General features: G+C 40.3%; 2 protein-coding genes across 2 annotated transcripts in view; both read right to left on the minus strand.

Annotated features, from left to right (window-relative positions):
• Cpb2 (carboxypeptidase B2) overlaps positions 1 to 13,230 on the minus strand; it is a 32,391-nt gene extending 19,161 nt beyond the window's left edge. Inside the window, exons 1-3 of the mRNA XM_048340589.1 lie at positions 13,157 to 13,230; positions 1,614 to 1,689; positions 142 to 266 (exon numbers count right to left, since the gene is read on the minus strand). Coding sequence (XP_048196546.1) covers positions 142 to 266; positions 1,614 to 1,689; positions 13,157 to 13,230 — 275 coding nt within the window. The remainder of the gene's footprint in view (positions 1 to 141; positions 267 to 1,613; positions 1,690 to 13,156) is intronic.
• An 11,546-nt stretch (positions 13,231 to 24,776) lies between these two features.
• Positions 24,777 to 26,729, minus strand: part of Lcp1 (lymphocyte cytosolic protein 1) — a 49,310-nt gene continuing 47,357 nt past the window's right edge. Inside the window, exon 16 of the mRNA XM_048341356.1 lies at positions 24,777 to 26,621. Within this exon, the coding sequence (XP_048197313.1) occupies positions 26,489 to 26,621 (133 nt within the window). The 3' untranslated portion in view covers positions 24,777 to 26,488. The remainder of the gene's footprint in view (positions 26,622 to 26,729) is intronic.

A 26,729-nucleotide genomic window follows, 5' to 3' on the forward strand; every position in this document is an offset into this window, starting at 1 on the left:
TCACCAGTCCATTTTGTGGCTATCCACGCCACCATGTTTCATATTCTTGATTTTTTTTCAGGAAGTAATTATACCACTTTCTAGTTAGATGTGTGATAGGCATCTGTAATAGATATTCATCGTATAACACATGGTGCCTACCTGTATGGAATTCTGCTCACATTCAAGTGGTCTTTCACAATGCTGACATCAGACTCATTCACAAAAAAATGGACTTCTTTTTTCTGTTCAATAAATTCAGCTGTAACTGGCTGCCAGAGAACAATCTACAGTTTCAAGGAGAAAAAAATGGATAAAATAAAAACAGAGCTGTCCCAATCATTCTCATCTATAGCTAAAGCCATAAAATTTGTCTGTAAAAGGGACACAAAATGGCTATTTTCATTGATATGATTGGTCCCCATCCTTACACGTGCTAATATAAACTTCACTTTGTGAGGAGTTCTTTCTGTTCTTCTGTGTAACTCTTAAATGCTGAAGATCTACAACAAACAGGATACTCAAGTATTTGCTGAGACAATAAATGAATGAATTTATAGCTGTACATGTCAGATGTTTAAAAGAAAAATAAAATTTTGTCTAGAAAGAGAGCTGATTAAACATTGATTTTTATTTAGTAAAATTGCATATGCTTGATTTTATCAAGTCAGCACTCATTTTCTTTTTAATTATGGTCTTTGGGCAATGTCTTTCAATAATATTTACATTTGTCCCATTTTACTATACTTTTCCAAAGCACTTTCACACTAATTTGCTTTCATCATTATAATGCCACTTAGATATCAGCCAGGCAGATACTGTTATTTTCATTGTTCAGATTAATAATTAAGCTAATTTGTCTAAAATTGTATACCAGGTAGCAGCAGAAGAAACATTCTAAGTCGATGCTTCCTCTATTGGTATTTTCTCCTTCTCCTGCCAAGATGGCCACTAACAAAGCAAGAGACCACTAACAAACACAAATCCATTAATCTTCTGCAATGGTCACTTTCTAACTCCTAACAATGTTGTACACCTTAATATGTTGACAAGATTTTAATCATTGTTACCTTGTGGTTTTGATGTTTATACCTTAGCTAAGATCCACTGTTATTGCTATTGTTTATCTTTTTTAATGTTAGTTTTAGGACTTGAACTCAGGGTTCTATCCTTTAACTTTTCTGTCCTGATATTATACCACATGAGCCACAGCTCCATTTCTGGCCTTTTGGTGATTACTTGGAGATAAGAGGAGTCTCATGGACTTTTCCCACCTGGACTGCCTTTAAACAATGATCCTCAGATCTCAACCTCCTAAGTAGCTAGGATTACCAGCATGAGCCACCAGTGCCCAACTCAAGATCCACTGATTTGTAAGCAAAATTCTATTAAAAATTTCCTACTGTAGCAGCTTTGTAAGGACATACTCTATAACCATAAATACTGTTAGGAAATTACAGCACAAAGGAATGTTTGATTCCAGGAAGCAAAAGCCCTGTGGCTGTGGGGAGGAAAACCTTTGAAAAAGGGGTTCTCTCCAGGTACATATACAACATCCAGCATGTAAGAGGGTACATGGCACACAGTGTTCATACGAATACAACCAACATGAACATAAAGTAAAGAGAAGTTACCTCATAGGTTGCAGTAAGATTCTGCAGAACTTGAACTTGCCTAGTGGTTCTAGGAAGAGCAGATAAAACCTGGCCACTAGGAAAAAGATAAAACAGATTTTAGTTAAACACAAATATGAAAAAATATATTATACCAGGTAGGCCTTTCAGATAATTGTAAGAAGGAAACAAAATGTAAAATGTTAGGGCTAGGTGTGGTTGTTTATACCTGTAAGCCCATTTAGTTTGAGAACTAGAAATAAAAGGGTTGAGGTTCAAGACCAGCCCAATCAAAAAAGTTAATGAAATCCTATCTCTAAAAAGAAAAAAAAAGGTAAACTAATGCAAAAAGATTTGTATGTGGTGTAAGTGATAGAATGCTTGCCTAGCAAGAAGGAAACTCTGAATTCAAACTTGAGAACTTCTACCTTCCCTCCCCCAAAATAAAATTGTTAGACTTTAGACCACCATAGATTAAGTATAGTAAGTCTTACATATTTTTTTGTGGGTCTAAGCAATTGCAGAAGCAAAAGCTCTCTTGAGTAAGGATCAGTGTGAGTATGTATGTGTGTGTGAGTGTGTATATGTGTGTGGAAAATCTGATCAGGGAGAGGGAATAAAAGGAATCACCTGAGCAGCCTAAATGAACAACCAGTTTCTGGCCTCTTTACCCTGCTGCTTGCTTTGAGTGGCCTTTTCCTTGTTTGACTTTCTGTGATTCCTGACTTTATTTCTGTACTTCTCCAGAGAAGAAAAAACCATGGGTTGTGTATCAGTAAAAGCACAAGCTGAACAAATGGAAGATCCTGAGCTCAAACTCCAGTACTGCTGTGAGAAAGGAAACAAGAGAGGGAGAGAGAATAAGTTAAGTAACAATGTCTGGGGTATAATGGCAGGAGACCAAAGAGCATCCAGGGAAGATAGCAACCCACTCATTGTTGCCAAGTGTAGGAGTTGGGTGTTTGGAGACAAGAATAATATAGGTAAGCAGAAATGAATTTAGCAAGTTATGTTATCCCTTCCTGGATAAAGTTGAGCATGCATGCTGAGAAATTTGGAGTGCATACAAAATAAACAGTAGAGTAACATCATTGATGGAGAGTGGTGGTTTTATTTGGAGAAATATGATTCCAAACCATGGAAACAAGCCTGAAGAGTCTGGATTATGGAAGAGGGAGGAAGTGGCTCACAAGAAACCATATAGTGGGAAATTTTATGCCAGTCCCACTGAACAGCATATACTGTTCAACTACAGCTTAAGAATATACATTGAAACCTATGGGATATAACATTACTCATAAAACCATGACGGGAAGCTAGGTGAAGGCCAGTCAGTAAGAGAGCTGTTAAATCTGGGGTAGCGTCTCCTCATCCCAGGATGTTTCGCAGTCATAAAGAATAAGGTTGATTTATGGGAGTTCTCTTAGGACAATTTTTATGATGTAGTAAGGGAGTGAAGCAGATGTGTCAAACTGTGAAATATGATCCTATTTTTGGAAAAATATTAAAAAGAAAAGCTACTATGTGTTAAGAGTAGGAAAAGGTTATGAATAAAGAACACGTTGTTAACATTGATTTGGAAGATGGAAATTATAATTGAAGATGAAAGGAGGAGGAAGTCAATGTGATTTTATTTTCAGTATTTGTGATCAGCCCCAGAGCCTTGTACATGTATAACATTATTCTTTTCTCTTCCTCTCTCTTCTTTCTCTCTCCCTTTCTCTCTTTTCCTTCCTTCATTCCCTCTTTCTTTTTTCTCTTCCTTCCCTCTTTTTTCTCTTCCTTCCCTTTCCTCCCTCCCTCTCCCTCTCCTTTCCCTCTCCCTCTCCCTCTCTCTCCCCCTCCCCCCCTCCTCCTCCCCTCCTCTCCCCCATCCCTCTTTCCTTATTCCTTTTCCTTTCTTTCTTTTTCTTCTCTTTTGGTGCAAGTCCTGGGGCTTCAACTTAGAGCCTGGGTGCTGTCCCTGAGCTTTTGTGTTCAAGGCTAGTGCTCTACCACTTGAGCCACAAGTCCTCTTCTGTCTTTTTGATAGTTGATTGGAGGTAAGAATCTCACAGAAGTAGCTCAAGTGGTAGAGTGCTAGCTTTGAGCAAAAGAGCTTAGGGAAACAGCCTAGGCCCAGAGTTCAAGCCCCACAAAGGATTAAAAAAAAAAAAAAAGAGTCTAACAGACTTTCCTGCCTTTGGTGCTTCAAACCATGATCCTCAGATCTCAGTTTCTCCAGTAGCTACAGTAGCATTTGTTCTTCCTTTGTCCCTCCATTCTGTGCCCCCTTACCCTCCCAAGACAGATAAATGAGCAAACAAGACAAAAATGAAAGGAAGCAAAAACAGCAGCAAAGACAAAGCTCTTGTTTCCATTTCCTGGAGTTCATTTTGATAAATATTCTCTTATATGATGAGAGGCATTGTGCCTTTGTGCTCCTTGTCTCATCTGTTTACTTTTGTATAAACAAAAAAAGAACTTAAAAATGGATCAGTAAAAACATATTTAAGGGATACGGTGAGCTTTTCCGTCTAGACTCCAGTTCCCGCCTCTCCTCTCCCCTCCCCTCACACCTGAACATTCTTTATTATTTCAATATGCAAAACATCCTCTGGGTCCATGGCAAAGCATGGATACCCACTGGGTTTTCTAGACTTACTTTGTGAGTTTAATCTCAGCTTATCTTGTTCTGTGTGAATCTTTTGATCTTAGTTCTGACATTTCTAGTTTAGTTAGTTCAAGTCATTGCTTTCTTGAAGCTTCTAAAAAATCATCCAATCAGGACCAAACTGGAATGTAAAATGCTTTAGTATGGCCAAATTCACCTCATCCTTAGGGTATATTTACTTGTATTAAATTACGTGACTAGCACAACCAGGCTTTGTTTCAACTTTGGTCATTAGCTTGGAGGTCAGACAGGAAGTGAAAGTAGATTCTGAGAGCCAACAGTTGGACATGCCCCTGATAGCAACAGGGACAATGAGATCTCTTGATCACCAGTCATAAGTAGGGCACAATTATTACAATGAATAGCAAGGTTGGAGCAGTAGCCAGAGAAAATAATCCCCACAAAGCCATGGTCTTAATTAAGAGAGCACAGAGTTCTCAATGACAAGATAGATGAAGGATCAATGAAAGTATTGCTAAATCTTTGTAATCAAAATAAAGTAAGGATGGATAAAGAGAGAAGCTGAGGACAGCTATCCAATCAAACATCACCCGCCATAGCCAGTTTCTGGAACGGAGTCAGCACTTAAATTGAGAATTAGTGCCAGGAGTTCTCAGGTACCCACCAAGAAAGATGCTAAAGCAGTATAAAAACCATCCAAATCCCTTTCTCAGAGACCTGTGGCAATTTACTCCAGCAACTGCATACTGATAAAGAGAATACTGAAAATGTTTTGAGCTGTGCTGGACACAGGGTTTAAATGGATGTTGATAGATGGCTGTATCTAGAGCCCTGGAGTAAGTCTAGCTCCCAGTAGGTGCACTGGGTGCACAAATCCTTCCATGATCATTTCTCGGGAGCCCAAGCATATACTTGTAATGAATATACTTGGTAGTTGGCCAGACTCGTACATTCATTCCTTACTTGTAAGGCATAAAGTTATTACAGTAGAAGAAGAAAACTTAAAGAAATCTCTGAAATTACCTTCCCCTCTAGCCATAGTAGGGAAGGGGATAGGAATGGAGGATATGAGCACTGCCTTAAGGATATAAAGGATTCAGAGATAGAAGTTACCATCAAATCCACATTTCATTCACCTGCTCTACTCTCATCAATTGCCATCACTATACTCAATATGCTCTCTTTGCTAGGATAGGGTAGGTGATATTCAGCTACTGAGCTGGCCATCCCCATTAAATCAGCCCCAGAAATCATTAATATCAGCGAGGCAACAGGGCTCATATCTATAAGTCTAGCTGAGCTCTGAGGACCATGATTCTAAGACAGCCCAGGCAGTAAAGTTCATGAGACTCTTACCTCCAGTTAACTACCAAAAAGTTGAAAGTGGAACTGTGGCTCAAATGGTAGAGCACTATCCTTTAGCACAAAACTCAGAGACAGCACCCATGCTTAGAGTTCAAGCTCCAGGACTAGCACTCACACAGAGATGGGGGGAGAGAGGGGAGAGAGAGAGGGGGAGAGAGAGAGAGAGAGAGAGGCAGAGGGAGAGGGAGAGGGAGAGAGATAGTCAATATCTACTTAGGAGCTGGGATCCAGTGGTTCATGCTTGTAGTCATGGCTACTCAGGAGGCTGAAATCTCAAAACTGTGATTTGAAGCCAGCCTAGGCAGGAAAGTCCACGAGACTCTTATCTCCAATCAACCACCAGAATGCTGGAAGTGGAGCTTTGGCTCAAAGTAGTAGAGCACTAACCCTGAACAAAAATGCTGAGGGACAGTGTCCAGGCCCTGAGTTCAAGTCCCACAACTGACCATATATGTGTATGGGGGGGACGTATGTGTGTATGCATCTACAGATATATAGATATGTGTGTATGCATAGCTGTGTGTACATATATATGCACATACATCATACATACATGTATACATATATGTGTATAGTATATACATATATACATATCTCTATCCATATATTTACATATCTATATGTATATATACATATCTATATATGTATATATTTAACAGGATCATCAGTGTATACTTAGAGTTTTGCTTCAGCATAAATGAACTTTCCCACTCTCTCTCATGTGACAGTCTAGAAGCAGCGAGCTTGTGTATGCCAGTATGCCAGTCCATCGTATGACATAATGTTACTCTTGAGTTTGATGAAGATACCAACTACATTGGAGGCCTTGATAAGACACATATGCTCCAAAGGGTGGGAAATATATACTATAAAAATTCAGTGTCAGGGAGGGAGGCGGGGGAAAAATGAGGGAGGAGGTAACAAGTTAGATAAGAAATGTACTCACTGTATTATGGATGAAACTGTAACCCCTCTGTACTTCACTTGGACAATAGAATAAATTTTTTAAAAAGAAAAAAGTTCACAGTGTCATGTTAGGGAAAACTTGAGGATCAAGTGGTCTGGGGGTAAACTGAGCCAGCCTTTTCAAACTAAAAGCAAAAGTGAATGCATCTTTTATTTCCATGACAAAGAAAAGAGAACAGCTCTTTGGTAGAACTCTGGGATTTTGAATATGCCTTCCTTGGAAATATTGCTTCATATGTTGGGGGACATGCAAGGCCACCACTTTTGTGAGACAACCCAAACAGAAAGGTTCAGAAGATGGTTCAGGAAGCACTACCCAGGCCATTGAGAGATAAGTTAGAATTAGAGGTATCTGTAGGGTGAATACACCCTACCTTGAGGAACCAATCAACTACTTTGAGCACCCTGACTGCATCTCATCCCTTCCACTCTAGATATTGGCTTACTTCTCCTGCCTGCTAAAACCACCATAGAAGATCACAGGGTATTTGATCCACTGATACACAATCTCTTATTGTATCAGATTAAGGGATTTACTTGGCAACAAAAGAATTGCAAACATTGGCACATTATCATGGGATCCATGTGCTATACCACCAAGAAGCCAAGTAACCTGAAATAGTAATTAGAATGCTGTGTTAAAGGAGCAGTAGAAGTGCTAACTTGGAAAGGGGCAACATCCTGCCCAATGCAATACTCACTTTCAGTCAATAATCTTTATGGGACGCTGTGACCCTACTGGGAGAATACACGGTTTCAGTAACCAAGTTGGAGTGGAGTGGCTCTATTTACCGTCATTAGGAATAACCCACCAGAGGAATTTATATTTTCAATCTAGTACAGACTCTGTTAAGTTTCATGTTCTGATAGCCAGAGGATTAGTGCTTTTCAAAGGAGCATAACGCGAGCCCTATCTGAAAGCTGTTGTGGCTACCTAGTGATTTTAGCCTCTGTGTGTCAACAGATTGCTGGAGAGAGATGAGGTAGCATGTGAGAAAGGGTAACCCAAGCATGTCAAGGGGAGGATATTGAAAACTGCATTCACACAATTAATGCGGAAAAGAGAAATTTATTTGTCATTCAGACAATAAATTGAGGCATTTTGTAAAACTCTTGCCCAATTTAGTGTACTTAAGGGCAGCAGCGATAGCTCAACAGAGTAGGGTATTTGGTATTTGGAACTTTGGCCCATAGGGAACAGGGTAGATAAACACAGCTTCTAGCTTAGGATGATAGGAATACAGAACAGGTGTCGGAGAAGGAAAATGCAACTCAAAACTAGCCACAACTGTGGAGGCTGTAGTTCATTCCACTACTATTCCTCTTGCATCTTTCTTCCAGGACAAAAAAACCAATTAGAGTCCCAGAAGAGTTGCTCTAAAAGCTTACATTATAAAGCAAATTGATCTGAGTGGCACAGAGGGTGCACTATAGTGGATGCTATATTCATCCAGTTCTCCATTCAGGAATAAACTCACATTCTTCAGCTTGTAGTAGTGCTAGGAATTACATTCTCAGCTGAGTCCCTTCCTTAACAGGACATGTTGCCCTATGCCCAGTGTGATCCACATTCAATGACTAATAAACAGAGGTTACAAAGGATACCTGTTTGCCCCAATTTGAAACACTGTAATTCTGCAAGCCTATAGGAGAAGCTGAAGCTGAACCATCACAGTTCAATTCCCCCTCTGCCCATTCGTTCTTTACTCACTCCTCCAGAGCTGTTGATTGCATCCTCCCAGCCAGCCTCCCACAGGCAAATCCCCTGGAGTCTACTTCCTGGGGGAAACTAGTCTGTCACAATTACAGTCTAGTCTGTGAGATAAACTATGGACAGTGATAATGATGAGCAAAGTGCACTAGGTAGAAGTATGAAAATAGCACAATGTAACCCATCAAATGGTTTTTAAAAGGAGGGGATAAGAGGGGCTGGGGATATGGCCTAGTGGTAAGAGTGCCTGCCTCATATACATGAGGCCCTGGGTTCGATTCCCCAGCACCACATATACGGAAAATGGCCAGAAGTGGCGCTGTGGCTCAAGTGGCAGAGTGCTAGCCTTGAGCAAAATCAAAGCCAGGGACAGTGCTCAGGCCCTGAGTCTAAGCCCCAGGACTGGCCAAAAAAAAAAAGAAAAAAAGGAGGGGATAAGAAAGAGCAATATGGGGGGATTATGATCAAAATACATTGTACACATGTGTAGAAATGTCCTAAGAAAACACCTAACAAGTACTAATAATTATTTTCATTGGTTGTGGGGCTTGAACTCAGGGCCTGGGCACTGTTTCTGTGCCTCTTTGTGCTCAAGGATAGCACTCCACCACTTTGAGCCATGGCACCACTTCTGTTTTGTTTTGGGTTTTTTTTGTTTTGTTTTTTTTTTTGTTTTTTTTTTTGGCCAGTCCTGGGCCTTGGACTCAGGGCCTGAGCACTGTCCCTGGCTTCTTCCCGCTCAAGGCTAGCACTCTGCCACTTGAGCCACAGCGCCGCTTCTGGCCGTTTTCTGTATATGTGGTGCTGGGGAATCGAACCTAGGGCCTCGTGTATCCGAGGCAGGCACTCTTGCCACTAGGCTATATCCCCAGCCCCACCACTTCTGTTTTTTGAGTGGTTAATTTGAGATAAGAGTCTCATAGGGACTTTTCTTACCAGGCTGGCTTTGAACCTCACATCTTGAGTAGTTAGGATTATAGGTGTGAGTCATTAGTGCCCAGCAACAAATACTAATAATAAAATAGGAAAGTGTTGGGCTAGGAATGTGGCTTAGTGGTAGCATGCTTGCCGAGCATACAGGAAGCCCTGGGTTCAGTAACTCAGCACCACATAAACAGAAAAAGGTGAAAGTAGTGATGCCCTCAAGACCTACAGTGCTGTCCTTGAGCAAAAAGAAGACAGGGACAGTACTCAGGCCCTGAGTCCAAGCCCCAGGACTGGCACAATAAATAAATAAAAATAAGTAAATAAATAAACAAAATAGAAAAGTGCTAACTTTGAATGGTATAAATAGTCTGCTATCAAATACAATGTCTGAAGTTGCTTTGGGCTGTGGTAGTCAGAGAATGGAAATTTCCTCAGAGAGGTAGGATTCAATGAGTAAGAAAAGAAACAGCTGACCTGCAGATATATGAATGGACAGAGTTCTAGGAATGGCAAATGATTCAGGTGGGCAGGAAAATGGGTCTTAAGTAAAGATACAGCAAGAGCATCTGACCATCAAGGCTCTGAAATTTTGGAGTCAGGATTCTGGTTCATATCTACAAGGTATTTAGGCATCCTTTGGGAGTGGCAAACTCAAGGGGAGCTAGTTTTTGATGTGAAAAATAAAGAACTAGAAAAAAGAGATAAAAAAGTACAAGCATAATGAAACAACAGGTCACCTAATTAAAAACTACATCCGGGCTCTAAGGCTGCTTATGATTATTATCTCTAAGTAGTTGTACCATAGGAGTTTCAATTCAACATGTGGCTGGTTAATAGGCAACAGTTCTGGCATTCTAGCTCAGCTATCCAGATTCTCAGTTTTTAGTCCCTATGTAGTACTTCTTGTTTCCACTAAGAATGAGATCATCTTCATCAAGGTTTGTCCCCTGTAAAGTTTCCAGGGGAAAGGCCACTCTTACCACAGTTCTGAAAGATTATGTTGCATTTACAAAGTTGGTAAGATGTTTCTGAGCCATGGAAAGAATCTTAAGGCTACAATTTAGCTAAATGCTTTACAGGGTTTTAGGGCCACTGGCAGTCTATTCTTTGAGATGAAAATAATTTATCATCAGGAGCTAAGTGAAAGAGAATAAACCAGTTTATTCTCCAGGTAGCCAGATAGAACATCACACTAATGCAGAGAATCCTTCCTGTGTCTATAAATAATTCAGAAGATTTCTATCCTAATGCCACCCCCCCCACCTCTGGCTCCTTCCCCTTCTATTTTTCCTCACTTTCTTTTCCTAAACAGCCCAGCCAACAAGCAGCACTTCGGTAGTCATTGCACAACACAATTAATGACTGTGTTTATAAAATTGCTAGTATTTTATTTTTACCCTTTACAGTGTTGGCCTTTAAAGTCAAGTAAATATGAAGATTTGGGTTTTGAGCTGTCTTCCTCTTTGGCATATGGTATTTATGCCTTTAATTTTTGTTGTTGATGTTATTGTTGTTCCAGGGCATTTCACTGATGAGCTTTATCAAAATGCACCTACAAATCAGCCACGAAGAGATTGCCTGAATACAAAGTGTTATTAGGAAAATGGTCATGACAAGGAAACAATAATGAAGAAACAGCTTTAGGAAAATGCCAGGCCATTAGTTCTTTTTAGAAGGGTTTAGATTCTAGCCCCCAGAAATAATTTATCAAAGACTGTCACTCTGAATGAAATTAGATTTCCCTTTTAGCTTCAGTAATGTGTCATTTCTAGAAAAACAGTGCAGAAGCATTTGGGGTGTGTGTGTGTGTGTGTGTGTGTGTGTGTGTGTGTGTGTGTACTACAAAGAAGCAGTTTACCTTCCCCCTTTTTTACAGGATATACAAATTATTAAATATTCTCAATGTGCTATTATTTGATTAAATTATAGTCATATTCTCATTCTCTCCAAGCACCAACTAGTATCAATCCAATTTCAGGGTATTTGCTGAAGCAAAAAATAGTGAGAGCTACGAATGTGGGAATTTTCTTGATATGTCTACCATTTTACCATTTTCTTTTGTCTGTCTCCTTTTACATGATGTATCCCCACTCAACTGGTTTGAAAACATTTCCTTATTTAGATATAGTAAGGCTTTTGGTAGAACTTGAAACTAAATGGGATGTCCTTTTTAGTTTAGTTCACTCTGAATCAAGATGGTAGCTCCTGTAATCCCAGTTGTCCAGAAGGGCTGAAGCAGAAAAATTACTAGAGCTCAGAAGTTCAGGGAAAATCAGTAAGATTCTCTTCTCAGAAAGGAAAAAAAAGATGACAGCCTAGAGGTTAACATTTATAATAGCCCCCTCAACAGTCAGCCCCAAATTTGCTTGTACCAGGTTGTTGCTGGGGCCATACCTACACCTGTCAATAGGAAAAGACCTTCATCCCTCCTATTTACCAGCTACCCATACTCCCAGGCCATCTTTCCACTATCTTCTCCTTGAACTCACTGTGACTAGATAAAGCCTCCTTCAAACTGATTCCTTTCATAATTTCTTTGCAATTTTTAAAATTACCATACCTACTATGGTAATTTCACCCTGGCATTTCTACTCATGTATGTAATGTATTTCGTTCAGTGTCACGCCCCCCTCCCTCATCCTTCCTCCATTCAGTTCTTAGAATATTGTCAACAGATTGCATTGTTCTGTTTTCATACATGTAAAGAATCTTCTTGAACCATATTCATCTCTATTCACCTTTCATGATTTATAGATTGTTAAGTGGCAAGGCTACAGAGTTCAGTGTCAAAATGAAGCTAAAGTGCATCCAATCCAAATCCTCTACACTTACAGGGTCTAATTTAAACATGATGTTATCACTCTTTTTCTCCCTCAGTCTCTTTGTCCCTAAGTTAAACCAAACATTAAATTAGGGAACATTAAAAATAGCAAAAACCTTAAAATCATGCTCATCTGATATGTTAATAAGATAGAGACACAAGCCACTAATTATTCTAGCAAGTTTAACTCCTGTGTCAATTCAATAAAACCAATATTTCATGAAAGGATTTACTACTACTTAAGAGTCATATTGAGCCAAAAAAAATCAAGCACCTACTAAGTAATGATGTACAAACTCAGCTTCATGCTCACCAGAGAAACCCTGTTCTCTGAACTAATATCCTATTTTTTTTATGACTCAGAAAGTTATTTGGAGGTTTGCTAATTTTTTTGTTAAAATTGTTTCCTGCTTTTTGTGTCTTCCTTTGCTATACATCTCCATTGCTTTTGTTGTACACACATGAGGAAAGAGGTCTGACTCACAGTTGAAAACAATGATAGAAGTAAAACAAAGGAGAAAAAAATAAGACAATTCCAAAGCAAACAACATCAATTTTCAAGAGTATTCTATTTGACTAGTTAATAAATACATGTATCAGGGAGCTACTTACCCCTTGTTTTATTCATACTTGGGTATAAGCTCATTTGTGGCTCATGACAGAATATCCTAAACAAATCACTTTAAGAATAATAAAATTAGCTGCTCATGTATGTGATCTCCATAAAACAACTTTTCTTCCATTTATATTCTATGATGAATATTCACCATTTAAATCTATTTAATACCTTTACCCTGTCATATTCTCTGTACAAGAGGAAAATAAATTAGCTGTGGTTAATATATTTAAATAGGTAGAAAGGAAGAATGTAAATTATGTCATATGTTAGGGTACACATAATTACCTTTGTAAAGATTCCATTTCTTTTAATTGCCATTAACTATCTTATCATCTAGGATGCTTCTAATAGTAAGAAACTAGAGCCAGCAAAAGAAAAGGATTTCTATATCCATTGATAATCTATTATACTGAAATTACCTATTTGTTAGGGCAATTTGGAAAATTTCCAAAGGAGTTGGCCTTCCACAGCTCAACCCTGCTGTTCCACAGCCCCGACTCTAGTCTATAGCTCCCTGCTGTCTAGGATTCCAATGAATTACCTCTGAAAAGCCAAGCCATGTTTCTCACAGAGGAAGACAAAGGCTACCAGGATTCCAAGACTACAAAGCTTCATCCCGATGGCAACTTTCTGTACAGCAAAATTCTCTGAAGAGAAAGTCCCAGATAGATGGTTGCCTAAGAGTCTTCTTTACACACTGGTTAAAATATAATGACATGTTCCCTCTTGTTCCTGTGACTCAGTCAACTTAGCTCCTACTTCCACTCTCCAAAAGAAAACAATACATGTTTATGGTAGCTCATTTGATAACTGAGCCTTCAAAAACAAAGTATGATGTGAGCCATTCTTGGTTTAGACTGTCTGTCTAGAAGATGGTTAATTCATCAGGGAAGAGAAGGCCTAGAGAGCAGTAATAAAGAAGGATCTGTTCTGGACACAGGAAAAAACCCACAGTCATAAACTATTGCCTGGTGGACCTTACCCTGTGCTGATAGGGAGTTTTCTAGTGAAGTAACAAAAATGTCTTTCCACAGGCTGGGAATATGGCCTAGTGCTACAGTGCTCTCGTATACATGAAGCCCTGGGTTCTATTCCTCAGCACCACATATATAGAAAAAGGCGGAAATGATGCTGTGGCTCAAGTGGTAGAGTGCTAGCCCTGAGCAAAAAGAAGCCAGAGACAGTGCTCAGGCCCTGAGTTCAAGCCCAGGACTGGCAAAAACCAAAACAAAATGTGTCTTTCCTCTGAGCACTGGTGGCTCCTGCAATGTAATCCTTTGTGCCTCTATTTAGGAAGCTGAGATCTGAGGATTCAAAGTCAGCTCTGACAGGAAAGTCCATGAGACTCGTATCTTCAATTAACCACCAAAAAGCCAGAAGTGGAGCAAGGGCTCAAGTGTTCAGGTGCTAGCCTTAAGTGAATATGCTAAGGGGCAGTGCCCAAACTCTGAGCTAAAGCCCCAGTACTGGTATAAAATTTTTTTTAAAAATGCCTTCTTTGCCTCTGTCTTTTGCAACATTTTCAACTTAGATGAAAGATAGTTTCTCAGTATTGTGGCTAATACCGTGCTAAATATGAGGCAGAGTGTGTGTGGAGGATAATAGAATCTCCATCCAAAAATACATTTTCTTGAACATATTGTGAGGTAGGCCACCTCAAGGAAGAAATACTAGATCAAGCAGTAAAGACATCAGGTAGCTTCAAGTCACATTTACTTAAGGAAGGCTACCAAAATAACCTTCATCTAAATCAAGGCTCCCCATCCGTCATTTTGAATGTGTGAGCACATAAAATTCTACTTTATACAAGGCCACATCTATACTCTTACATGGATATGTTATCTGTGGATGGTTGCAGAGGTGTAGAGCTCAGATGACTGGCACCTCCAAACAAAGAACTGAATGAAGACGCACACACAAAAGTGAAGTGGCAAAGAAAAAGACTTGATAGAGACAAAGAAAGAGTAGTACACAATTAGGGGAAAAGGTAGGCTCAAGCTACACAGCTCTTTGTCTCTGTTCCTCATGCAGGAAATGGGGGTTTCAAACTAAAAATGAATGCTAGGTGCTGGCGGTTCATGCCTGTAATCCTGGCTACTCATGAGGTTCTTTAAAGTATCATGATTCAAAGCAAGCCTGGGCAGAAAATCCCATGATATTCTTATCTCCAATTAACCACTAAAAAAAAGCCAGCCTTAAGAAAAAAAAAAGTTCAGGATAGTGCCCAAACACTAAGTTCAAGCCCTAGGACCAGCACACACACATTTAAAAAAAAAATGCCTCTACACCTATCTGTTATCATATTTCCCTACCTTGACCAATTTTGATCCCATTTAATTTATTTTTATTTTTATTTTTGGCCAGTCCTGGGCCTTGGACTCTGGGCCTGAGCCCTGTCCCTGGCTTCTTTTTGCTCAAGGCTAGCACTCTGCCACTTGAGCCACAGCACCACTTCTGGCCATTTTCTATATATGTGGTGTTGAGGAATTGAACCCAGGGCTTCATGTATACGAGGCAAGCACTCTTGCCACTAGGCCATATCCTCAGCCCTCCCCATTTAATTTTTAAAAGAAGATATAGAAGGAGAAGAAGGGACTCCTGGATGTATGTCTACCAGGGCATGCATAGAAGAAAGGTGGGGTTTAAGCATTCTTTCCTGTAGTAACCTGCCTGAGAGTCCTGGGGCTTCCTAGGACTCCTCCCAGGACTATACCCCTCCCCATATTCCCATATGTAAATATATTTGAATACCTTCAACTGCTTATAATTATAAACATCCCTATTCCCCAAACAATTGCATACAAAAATATTTGGTTTAAAAGAAATGAAAAAGGTTGAACCAATTCGGCAGTGACATTCACTAGACACTATGTTGGCAATAAACTATACAACTTGGGGGGCAGTGGAGACAGGAGGAGGAAAACTGTTCAAAAAGAAATGTACTCATTTACTGACTTACATAACTTAACTCCTCTGTCCATCATGTTTATAATAATTTTTTTAAAAAGCACTACCCTCATAAAACTTGTACAAGAATATGAATAGCAGCTCCATGCCCAGCAGTCCCAAACTGAAAACATCCCAGTGTCCATTCATAAAAAAGTGAGAAAACTAGTAGTGTTATATTCATAGAATAGAATGTTGCTCAGTAATGAAAAGGAATGTCTAGCCGGGTAGCAGTGTCTCAGGCCCGTAATCCTAGCTACTCAGGAGGATGTGATCTGAGGATTGTGATTCAAAGCCAGCCAGGGCAGGAAAGTCTATGAAACTTTTCATCTCCAATGAATTACTCAGAAAAAGCCAGAAGAGGCACTGTGGCTCAAATGGTAAAGAGCTAGCTTTGAGCATAGAGAGGCTCAGGGACAGCAGCCAGGCCCAGAGTTCAAGCCCCAGAACCAGAAAAAAAAAAAAGGAATGGCTTACTGGCACATACTATAAGACAGAAGAATTTTTCTGTGTGCCGGGCCTGGCACTGTCCCTGAACTTTTATGCTCAAGTCTAGTGTTCTACCACTTGAGCCATAGCTCCATTTTCTGCTTTTTGGTGTTTAATTGTAGCTAAGAATCTCATGGATTTTTCTACCAGGATGGCTTCGAACCTCAATCCTCAGACTGCAGCTTCCTAATATGTTGGGATTACAGGCATGAGCCACCAGCATCCAGTTTAGAAGAATCTTTAAGACATTCAAACAAAGAAACCTGACCCACAAAAAGAACATACTCCTGGATTCCATAAAGTTTTAGAACAGGAAAAATTATCTGTGGTGATAGAAAATCTTAAGAGGCAACTTAAAAAATGCTTTTGCTGGGTCCTCTACATTAAAAGCCCCCTGAATTTGTATCTCTGCCCTTTGATTTGAGCTACTGTCTGGGGCAATCCCTTTACAATCACCTGTTTCCAAGAGAAAAGATTCAGTGATAACCATGTTACAATGTCTCCTTATTAAAGCAAAGGGCTGAAATTTCAGGAGAGCACCTTGTTCCTGTTCTGTTCGGGTAATGAAGTAGTAACAACTTCTCCAGAATGCCTCCAAGGACAAGGACTGAGCTAATGGACCACTAGGCCATACTTTGCAACCTGGGATTGTTTCAGGTGTGCATATCTTTCTCATCCCATCCCCTTCTCTTCCTATTTAACATAAAGCTAATGTCTGTACCCCGAAGGAAGGCAAAAGATGTACCGAAGGGCTGTTTTCCCATGGCTGCCATGTAATCAGTCTCCTTTCTCTGCCCTTTACCATGTCTCATTATTTGGCATATGGGGTAAATAGCTGGGCCTAACTTAAGACTCTTGGACTTTGGGCCTGGGGGGGTCTAGAAACACAGTTTCAAAATCACAACAATGACTAGGAGTAATATGAGGGTTCTCTCTGGGGTAATGGTATAGTTTTCTATATTTTCCTGATAGGGTATGTATTACTTTACACCAGTAGAGCTGTGCATTTCATTGTGTGTGTCTTAATATGTTGTCTTAATGTGTCTTGAGTAGCTCACTGCTACTTAGGACTAGGTTATATATATGCCATTCTTTAGGAGACAGAGGAGTAACCAAACCAGGAGTAAGTAAATCAAGTCATCTAGTCCTGTGACATTTCTATTTGGAATTTTTATTTTACTTTATTTAAAACAAATGTTTGTTTGGTCCAGAGGCTAGATACTGTCTCTGAGCTTGTTTTCGCCCATGGATAGAGCACTCTATTCCTTGAGCTACAGCTCCACTTCCAGCTTTGATTTTTAGCTAGTAATGGGAGTTAAGAGACTCATGGACTTTCCTGCCTGGGATGACCTTGAACTGCTATCCTCAGATATCAGCCTCCTGAGTAGCTAGGATTCCAGGCATGAGTCACCAGTGCCCAGCTCTTTTGGACATTTCTTTTGGGCTCTTTTCAGTACAGCTTTATTCCTCTGTCCCTGCCTGGTGTCCATGACCCTCTCTTTACCTGGTTCTCTCAGCCATTTTCCTCTCCTAAAGATTTTACATGCTTACAATTTTGTAAAATCAAATGGCAGAAATGATGTATAAAATAATAAATAGAAAAAGGGGAAGTGGCACTGTGGCTCAAGTGGTAGAGTGCTAGCTGTGAGCTGAAGAGCTCAGGACCCAGAGTTCAAGCACCCAGGCCCAGAGTTCAAGCCCCACGACAGACCAAAAAAAAAGAAAAAGGGCACACATCTTCTGCCTCCGGTCAACAAAGCAAAGGATTGAGTCATGTTATTTATGTATTTATTTTTGCTAGATTTCATATATCACAGTTTAATCGGTACAGTTATCTGAGAACAGACCCTTTCTTGGGGCATGTGTTGGGACTTGAGCGTCTGAAAGTTCTGTCTTTGTTCTCCTTCCTAACTATAAGGAAGACCCAGTGCCGTCCCTCAGCCATAGGCAGAAATTGCCTCCTACACAGGGTTAGGGGCCAGCTACCCTGTGGGGCTTCTCTTCTCTGTCCTCTGACCTCTCAGCAGGTTCTGAGTCACTAAGCCTCAGGGAGGTTATCTCTTTCAGATCTTCTCACCGAGGAAGCTTAGAATGTTTTTGGGGTTTGTGTTGTCTAATTTTATAGTCACCTTGACTAGGCTACAGGGTACCCTGAGAGATACTGGTTAAATATTACTTCTGGATATATCTGTGAAAGTGTCTCTAGTTTGAAACAGTAGGTTGTAAAACAGGCATAGTGAGTGTAAGCCTCAGTCAATCCATTGAAATTCTAAATGGGATAAAAGACTGAATAGGAAAGAATTCTTTCTCTTCGACTAATTGTCTGAACTGGGTTGTCTGTCTTGTTTTGCTTTCAACTTGTGCTAGGAATCTCTCAACACAGACTCCTAGATCTTTTTAATTCTAATTTACTTAGTACTTCTCAGTTTTTATAAGTATACAAGCTAATTCTCTATTACAGTTCGCCTCTCTCTCTCTTTCTCTCTCTCTCTCTAACTAGGAGTCCCAAATTTGACACACAAAAGTTGAGTTTTAGTAATATGTAACTCATTGTTTTATTGTACGTAAAAACAATGAAAGGAAGGAAGGAATAAAGAAAGGAAGGAAAGAAGGAATGGAGGGAGGGAGGAAGGAAGAAAGGAAGGAAGACAAGTTTCTTCATTTGTGTGTGTGTGCACACACATGCACACCAATCCTGGGACTTGAATTCAGGGCCTGAACACTGTCCCTGAGCTTGCTTCTCTCTCCCCACCTTCCGTTCTCTCTCTCTCTCTCTCTCTCTCTCTCTCTACCCTAGTGCTGTACCACTTGAGCAAGCCATAGCCCCACTTCCAGCTTTTTGGTGGTTATTGGAGATAAGAGATCATGGACTTTCCTGCTCAGGCTAGCTTTGAACTCCCATTCTCAGATCTCAGCTTCCTGAGTAGCTAGGATTACAGGCATGAGCCACTAGTCCTCAGATTCTTTCCTCATTCTTTATCTCTCCTAGATGCCTCTGTGTTGATCCTGGTACTTCTAATAGGATGTTAAATGAGCACAAGAATTTGGGTCAAATGGGCTTTATCTGTAGGCATGGAATTCCCTATAAATATCTTGGCTTCTTGGAAGTACAGTTTCTTCTGCAAAAGTGAGGGTAATAATAGTAATAATCACTCTACATTAGAGTGATGTTGTCAGAACTGAAGAATGTGGTAACATAAAAGTAACTGGCAGCTGGGAATATGGTTTAGTGGTAGAGTGCTTGCCTACCATGCACGAAGCCCTGGGTTTGATTCCTCAGCACCACATAAACCGAAAAAGGCAGAAGTGGCACTGTGGCTCAAGAGGTAGAGTGCTAGCCTTGAGCAAAAAGGAAGCCAGGGACAGTGCTCAGGTCCTGAGTCTAAGAGCCAGGACTGACAAAAAAAAGAAAAGAAAAGAAATTGGCAAAACCAGGCACTCTGTGTGTCTCATTCATATTAAAAGGTAAACAAGGAAGGAAATGGGGGCAGTGGGAAGAGGTCAGTATATACTCTTCCTGGAACCTCATCTGGCTCATCTTCCTCAGCTGTTTCCTGAGAGTTTTGGTAGTAAGCTACATTCCAAGAGGCAATGCAGGCTTGGTGGATCTAGTTGATTGAATCATGACCCCATTGTGAGACCCAGCTACTTTGTAGATTGGTTCTCTAGCCATTTGAACCATTAGGTGGCAAACATAATATGGCAAGCATTTCACAAAGAACCCTAACCCTCTGTCTTTGCTAAAACTGTTCCTGTAGATCAGCTCTGCCTGAGAGCTTCTTTCAAACTGGAGCAGTCAGAGAATAAGGGCAAAAGCTACAGTGATCCTGGCTAGTCTCTGACTCATTGTTAGCTAAGCACTGAGACTCAATTAATTTAATGCTTTTTATTATGAGTTCATGTGCAGTTTAATTTGCAAGCTTTCCTTTCAAAATCAGTCAGCCATTAAAGCTGCATAATCTTAGGAGGTTTTGAAGAGGAATAATTGATAAATCTTTTTTCATTTCACACATTTTCTCTCATGTTTATTCATGGAAAGCAAATCATCTTATAATTTACACAAACTCTTGAGATATCTGGCAAATTCTATTTCTAAAGGTAGAGATGATGACACAGTCTTAGGAACTATTCAAAGGGGAGGTTTGGGGCCTGAGACAGCTCAATTCTGAGTTCTAATTCCTTACACTTTGGCCAGCAAGACTGAGTCTGAGACTTGTAGCTCTAAGACAGTTACCTTGAAAGCCAGGCAGGCAAGCACTTGCTAATTGAATGGTTAAACTGTGAAAAAAGCAAGGCTTATCTATCAAATGATTCTATGCTTTCAGCTTCTCTTTGTCTCTGTCTGTCTCTGTCTTTCTCTGTTGCTCTGTATCTCTGTCTCTCTCTGTCAGGGTGGAGAGGAGCTGATCTGTACGAGTCTTCAGAATCTCCAAAGATAGAAAATGCTGAATCCTGAGCCCACCAACCCTGCAGGCACTGAGTTTCAAGGCAGAATCTGGAACATTTTTTGTAACAAGTTCACCGGGTGATGCAGTTATCCTCAAGTCTGAGAATCACTTCTATGCCCTAACCTATCAGTGACTCATGAAAGGGAAATTCCCACTTTCCATCAGCCATATTGGTATTCTGTTTTTCAAAGACATCACCTCCTTTCATTCACAGGATCTTTGAATATTGCACTCTATTTTCTGGATCCGTTTATCTCTATTGCTCATTAGGGATTCGGCAAAGATTATGATGACAAAGTTATAACTACAGAAAGTGATCGCAAAATACCTGTTTTAGAGGAAAGAACAGCTCTGGATGCCTTTGGGCTGTTTGGTTTACTAAGGTACCTATGTTTCACTGGTCACCATGGAGAAGTACATCCTAGGTCTGTAGGTTTGAAGTGGGTTGAGGGAGTGACCAAAGGGAAGATGGATGAGCTACTTGGTGGTGGTTCTTAGCAAGAGACACTTTAGATGGACTTGGTAGGACAACAAGCTAGAACTTTTCGGACCTCTGCCACAGAAGAAACAGATAAAAGAGAAGGAGATGCCAAAGGGAAAAACTACATGGTGGAGGATGTACTCGGAGAGAGGGATTTGTCACTCTATCTATCTGCAATGAAATACCAACGAGGAGAAGACATTTTAACCTCTCATGTCTAATCTAAGCAAAGCTGGCTAATTTTAGTCTCCTATAAACAATAGATCTATTTAATGAAACCTCTTTTTAGGGCAGTATTTCTCAAACTTTGACATGTGTATGGAATATGTTAGTCCATTTTCCATCGCTACAATTAAGTACCCCAACCTAGACAATTTATATAGAAAAGAAATTTATTTTTGTAGTTTTAGAGCTTGAGACATCTAAGATTAAGGGCTGGTTTTGATGTGGACTCTACAGAGTCAAAGATGATGCAAGGTATCACACAGTGAGAAGTGTCAAAGAGGCTGGCTTTCATTAAAAAAATACCACTTCCATAAGAACCTATGAGGGGATTAATCCATTCATCATCTCCCAAGAGTCCTACCTTTAAATGACATTGACATATGACTTCGGGGATTGAATTTCCAACAAATGAGTCCTGGGGGACAAACATTCAAACCATAGAATGAATCAAGTGAGGATCCTATTTAAAAAAATAATGTGGATTCTGATTCAGTAGGTCTAGAGGTTCTGCATTTCTAAACACTCTCCAGGCACCTCTGGCCGGAACGCTATACTTACAAAAGAAGGATTGAATATTTGGGGCTTCTAGTGAGCCTTTGTTGAAGCTGGATCCAGAAATGTCTACTCAGTCATATTGTGTTTACTCAGTCATATTGTGTTTAATGTCTACTCAGTCATTAAATATTGTGTTAGGTTTTACAGCTTTAGAATAAAATGTTTGCTTGCATTCTAATTCCCTAAAGGTTTCTATTTTTAAAAACCATGTGTGATGCCTGTTAACCAAAATACTGGTTTAAATGGAACTCCTCCATTTTGATGTTAGAGAACATAAAAATTACCACCACTTACCTCCTTGATTATATATGTTTTTATGGCTATTAGATATATGTATGTATGTATTCACACACATATATGTATGTATACACATATATATCTTAGGTGCAGGAAACCACACAATATTCTGTCATTCAATCACAAATCTGGTTGGTAAACTCTGCCTTTCAGAAATAGGGAGAAGGGACACTGAGTAAAGAATCATCTTTAGTAGCTAAGGGTTCCATTACAGGAATTGTATTAAGAAGCCATCAAAGTGATGGGATTTCACAAGAGGCCTAGTCAACACTACTCATTTCTCTGGCTATCAGCTGGGTTTCCTACATAGTGAAGCTAGCAGCCCTGGGATTGGGTATAGCAATGTCAATTTCACCAATAGAGCACTGCTGACCTTTTTGCTGAGCCTGTTGGTTCACTGATGTGGACAAAGAACAAAGGTCAATGACAACAGACACAGCCACTGTCTGGTGGAAAGTGGACCTAGGAATTGTTCCAGGCATGCCGCAGGCACACAGACATGTCTCATGCACCCAGGATTAGTCTGATATGGGCTGTCCAAGAGTTTACGCAATCTTTACAAAAGACATCATATTTGCCACCTGGACACAAACTAGGTGTGGGGGAGGGGCATGTGCATGCCCATGCACACACATGTGGATGCACACACATGTCTATGGGGATGAAGGTCATCCGCTCCAATGCATTGGATCACTAGGCTCTAATGCCATAATTTCTAGGTAGACATCCCTTCATTCTATTCTAAAAACTCACTGGGTAAGTTTATTTCACACCATTTCCTCACAATTATTTCTCTCTGTTCAACTCTTATAGTCAGGAAATACATGTTTACGACTAGTAAGCAAACAGTCAAAGAGATGTTATGAAGAGATGTTATGAGGTATTATGTAAAAAATCTAGAAATGTGGCTGAGAAGGATGGTTTATGCCTGTAATTTGTACTCTCGAGATGGAAATTGGAGTATCACAGTCCTAAGCCAGCCTGGGAAATAAATAAGTCCCTCTCTCACTATCTCTATCAATAAGTTGGATGTGGTGGCTTGTCATCTATACTTCCAATTTACAAAGAACTACAAGGTAGAACAGATATTTAAGCCAATCTCAGTTTCCCCTACTTTTCTTGCTTCTTTAGATACAATAATCCTAGTCATAATAAGGCAGACCAACCTCAGAAGAGTAAAATCCAGGCCAGCCTGGGGGCCCAAGGAAGAATTTGAGACCCTATCTGAAAATTAGCTAATGCAAAAAAAGGGGGGGGGAATGGTGTGGTTCAAGCAGTTGATTGCTAGGTAAATTCAAAGCCTTAAGTTCAAACCCTAGTAAGTACAAAAACATTAAATAATTTAAAAAGCATCTAGAAATGTGCTTGGCTCTCTAGCACATGCAGGTCATAGTTTATTCCCACTTTTCACTCATCAGACCAAGTTCTTCTACAAACTTTTGTTGGTTCATTTAGAATTGATTTTTACATTGAGCTCCTTTAGTATTTCATTCATAAATATGGTAGGATATATCAGTTTGCTTTCTATTATAGCTTATGTGTTTATGTGTTTTGTGTCCATTATCTGTCTGCTGGATTATCTTGCTCCTTTAGATACAAAATGGAGAAGTTGGGGTTGGCTCAAACAACCTGTCCAAGCTTATGGCCCCTTGTAAAATCATTTCAAGAAATTTAAGAGAGTTGATGTCTTACCATTCAACATTTATTACTGTCGCTAAAGCCAAAAACAGACCATTTCAGAAGTGGGAATAGTCTTACTCATCTTATTTGGTTGGCCAAAAAGATTGAAACACCATAGATCTCCATTGATAGGCTACTGTCAAAAACAGCCAGTTGGCTAGGTGCTGGTGTCTCATGCCTTGTAATCCAAGCTACTCAGGAGGCTGAGATCTGAGGATTGTGGTTCAAACACAGACCAGGCAAGAAAGGCTATGAGACTTTTATCTCCAATTACTAACCTAAAACCTAAAAGTAGAGCTGTGGCTCAAAGTGGTAAAGCACTAGGCTTGAACAAAAAGCTTAGGGACGGCACTCTGACTCTGAATTCAAGCCCCATGACCACCACCAACAACAAAAACCCAACCAGCTGGTAAAGCTGGGACACATAAGCTAGGTGCCCTGCCCATTGTGTAGGCATATCATATTTCTGCAGGTTCAAGTATGACCCTGCCTCAATGATGGCAGGTTTGCTCTGAGTGAGCAGTCCAGCCCACAGGGGACTGGCTGCAGCAGAACCCTTTTCTATTATCCGCTGACACACCAGCTGTGCCAAAGTAAGGCCTGGCCAAGAGGGAGGGAGGGGAGACTTCAGGTAGTGCTGATCCAAAGATACCTGCTCAAGGAGCTACTGTGTACCAAGCCCTACATCTAAGCTTCCGAATTGAGTTCAATATGTTTCTGAGAATTCATGTCTTAACTTTCTTCCCTAACCCATAGCAAGGTACCCTTCAGTATATGCCTGGAAATTTTCTCTGTTCATTTCCTGCCAGAAGCTCACCTCTCACCTGGGGCCTTCTTGACCACATAGCATACCTTATGTTGAGTTCTATAATGATTGTCTTTTCCAATCAGCCAAATACAATGCTGATCTCCTTTACAGACAATCTTGCATAGTGACTCCCAGGTAGTCAGCACTCAATACCTATTAACTGAATGAAGTAATGTATGAATTCAGAACACATCTTTACTCGACTTCAGAAGGCAACATACAGAGACACTCAGAAATAGAAATATTTTATTTGGAAAGATCTTCAGCATTATTTTAATCTTCATTTTCAATTAAGGCAGTTAACATTCTTCCTTCCTAGAGGCAGATGGAGAGATTTGTCTGAGACTATTTAAAGTTCAGACAAAAGTTAAAGCGAATCATCGTGCATTCAGATGCAGCAGAAATACTGGGGATGAGATTGAAGAAGCCATATATGGGCTTCCTGAGCCTACCACTAGGCCCAGTATATTGCATTTAGATTGCTTTGAAAAATGGCTAAGTTTCATTACATCATACCACCTCTAGAAGAAGATAGCTCATAATTGAGCCCCTTCACCGGGACAGAGGGAGTCTAGTGTTGGTTCACCATGCTCTGTTGACTTTTAGAATACAGTAGGTTTTCATATACATTGCTTGATCTGTTAGAGCTATTTAAATTCATACTCCTTCTGTTTTGAAATTTATTTGTATGTCCAATAAAGGTTGATTAGCACTTCACAGAGCAACTCAGGCAGTTCTTAAGCACAATCTTTCAATATCTGGCTGTGTACAGGAGCCTATGAGTGTATGTAAGGTGGGGTGGGGTGCTGCTTATGAGAACATACTGTCCCCCCACCCCAAGGGGGGGTAGGAGTAGCAAAAGTCTTTTGTAGTACCAAAAAAGTAAACATTGATAATAAGGTCCAGCAAGAAATCAGATTTACTGCTATCTAAGAGCAAATAAAAACAGAGCAGAATTGTTCCAAATATTACTAGACATCTTGCCATACCATAATATACATCTAATAAGCAACAGCACTCTTAAAGGTAGATGCTTAGTGACAGCTCCATGCTGCCCCCTAATGGTCTCTTTCTCTGATACGCCTTTCTTGCTATCATTAATCTACTTGAGAGGTTGGAGGCGTAGCCCAGGTGGTAGAGTGCCAACCAATGAACATGAGCAAATAAGCAAGTGTCAGATAGTGAATTCCAGTCCTACTCTCAGACCGAGGACACAGTACTCAAGATGTTAGGTCTTCGGTGCAAAGCCTAGAGTTGAAAGCAGACAGTATCTTATAATTGACAAAACAAAACCTGACAACCACTGGGACTCCAGGTAAAGAACAGCTCTGACGATGAGGCTTACTTCTGCAGGCTACTGGGAACTTTTGGCACCCCAATAGCTTCATTGGTTTCTCAGATGCTCCAAGTGATCAAGGGACAAGGATGGCAAGAAGAGGTGGGGCCACACAGCAGGCATGGCTCTATGAGGCAAATTCACAGATAAGGTGAAAGGAGAGGACAGAGCAGATGGCTTGCCACAGATCCAGTGTTGGCCTCTAATATCAGTCTTTAGACTGTCCTCACTTTTGAACACACAGTTACGTCAAAATTACTAGCACAGCAGTTTCTATCTTAATGGCTCAAAGCAGGAAGGGTACCTGGAATTGTTTTTCTTTTTTTCCCTCTTGATATGCAAAGGAGCAAAAATCAATCAGGAACAAAAATTACATTTGTTGGAGATTGTGTCTTTAGCAAAAAAAATAAAAGAGAGATAGAGAGGCAGTTTTATAAAGTACAGAAAGGCTACTTGGCTAGCAAATATGCACTTTTTGGAATCTCATATAATGTCACCACGTTGAAAACTTTGGAATGGCTTAAATGGTCCTTATCTTCATTCCTGGAGCAACTGATGCTGGGCTGGCTGGATTGAATGCAATGTCTTCTAGCCTGCCCTGCTGGGTCCTACACCCTCTTCATCCCTTTCCCCATGAGGCAAGCAAACACCGTCATGACCATTTTGGGGTTCACTTCAACCAGGTCTTCTGGAAGGGCATATACTCTTGCTCCAATTTTTCGGGCCATAGAGATGGCATACCTAAAGGAAAGAAGAGAGGACAAATGAAGAGAGCCTGAGCAACAGCAAATGAAGGCGATTCCTCAGGTTCCTGGTATCCTACAGGCCCAAATCAGTCATGGACTCGCT

The sequence above is a fragment of the Perognathus longimembris genome, chromosome 3 (genome assembly GCF_023159225.1).
Source record: "Perognathus longimembris pacificus isolate PPM17 chromosome 3, ASM2315922v1, whole genome shotgun sequence".
In the NCBI taxonomy this organism is placed as follows: Eukaryota; Metazoa; Chordata; class Mammalia; order Rodentia; family Heteromyidae; genus Perognathus; species Perognathus longimembris.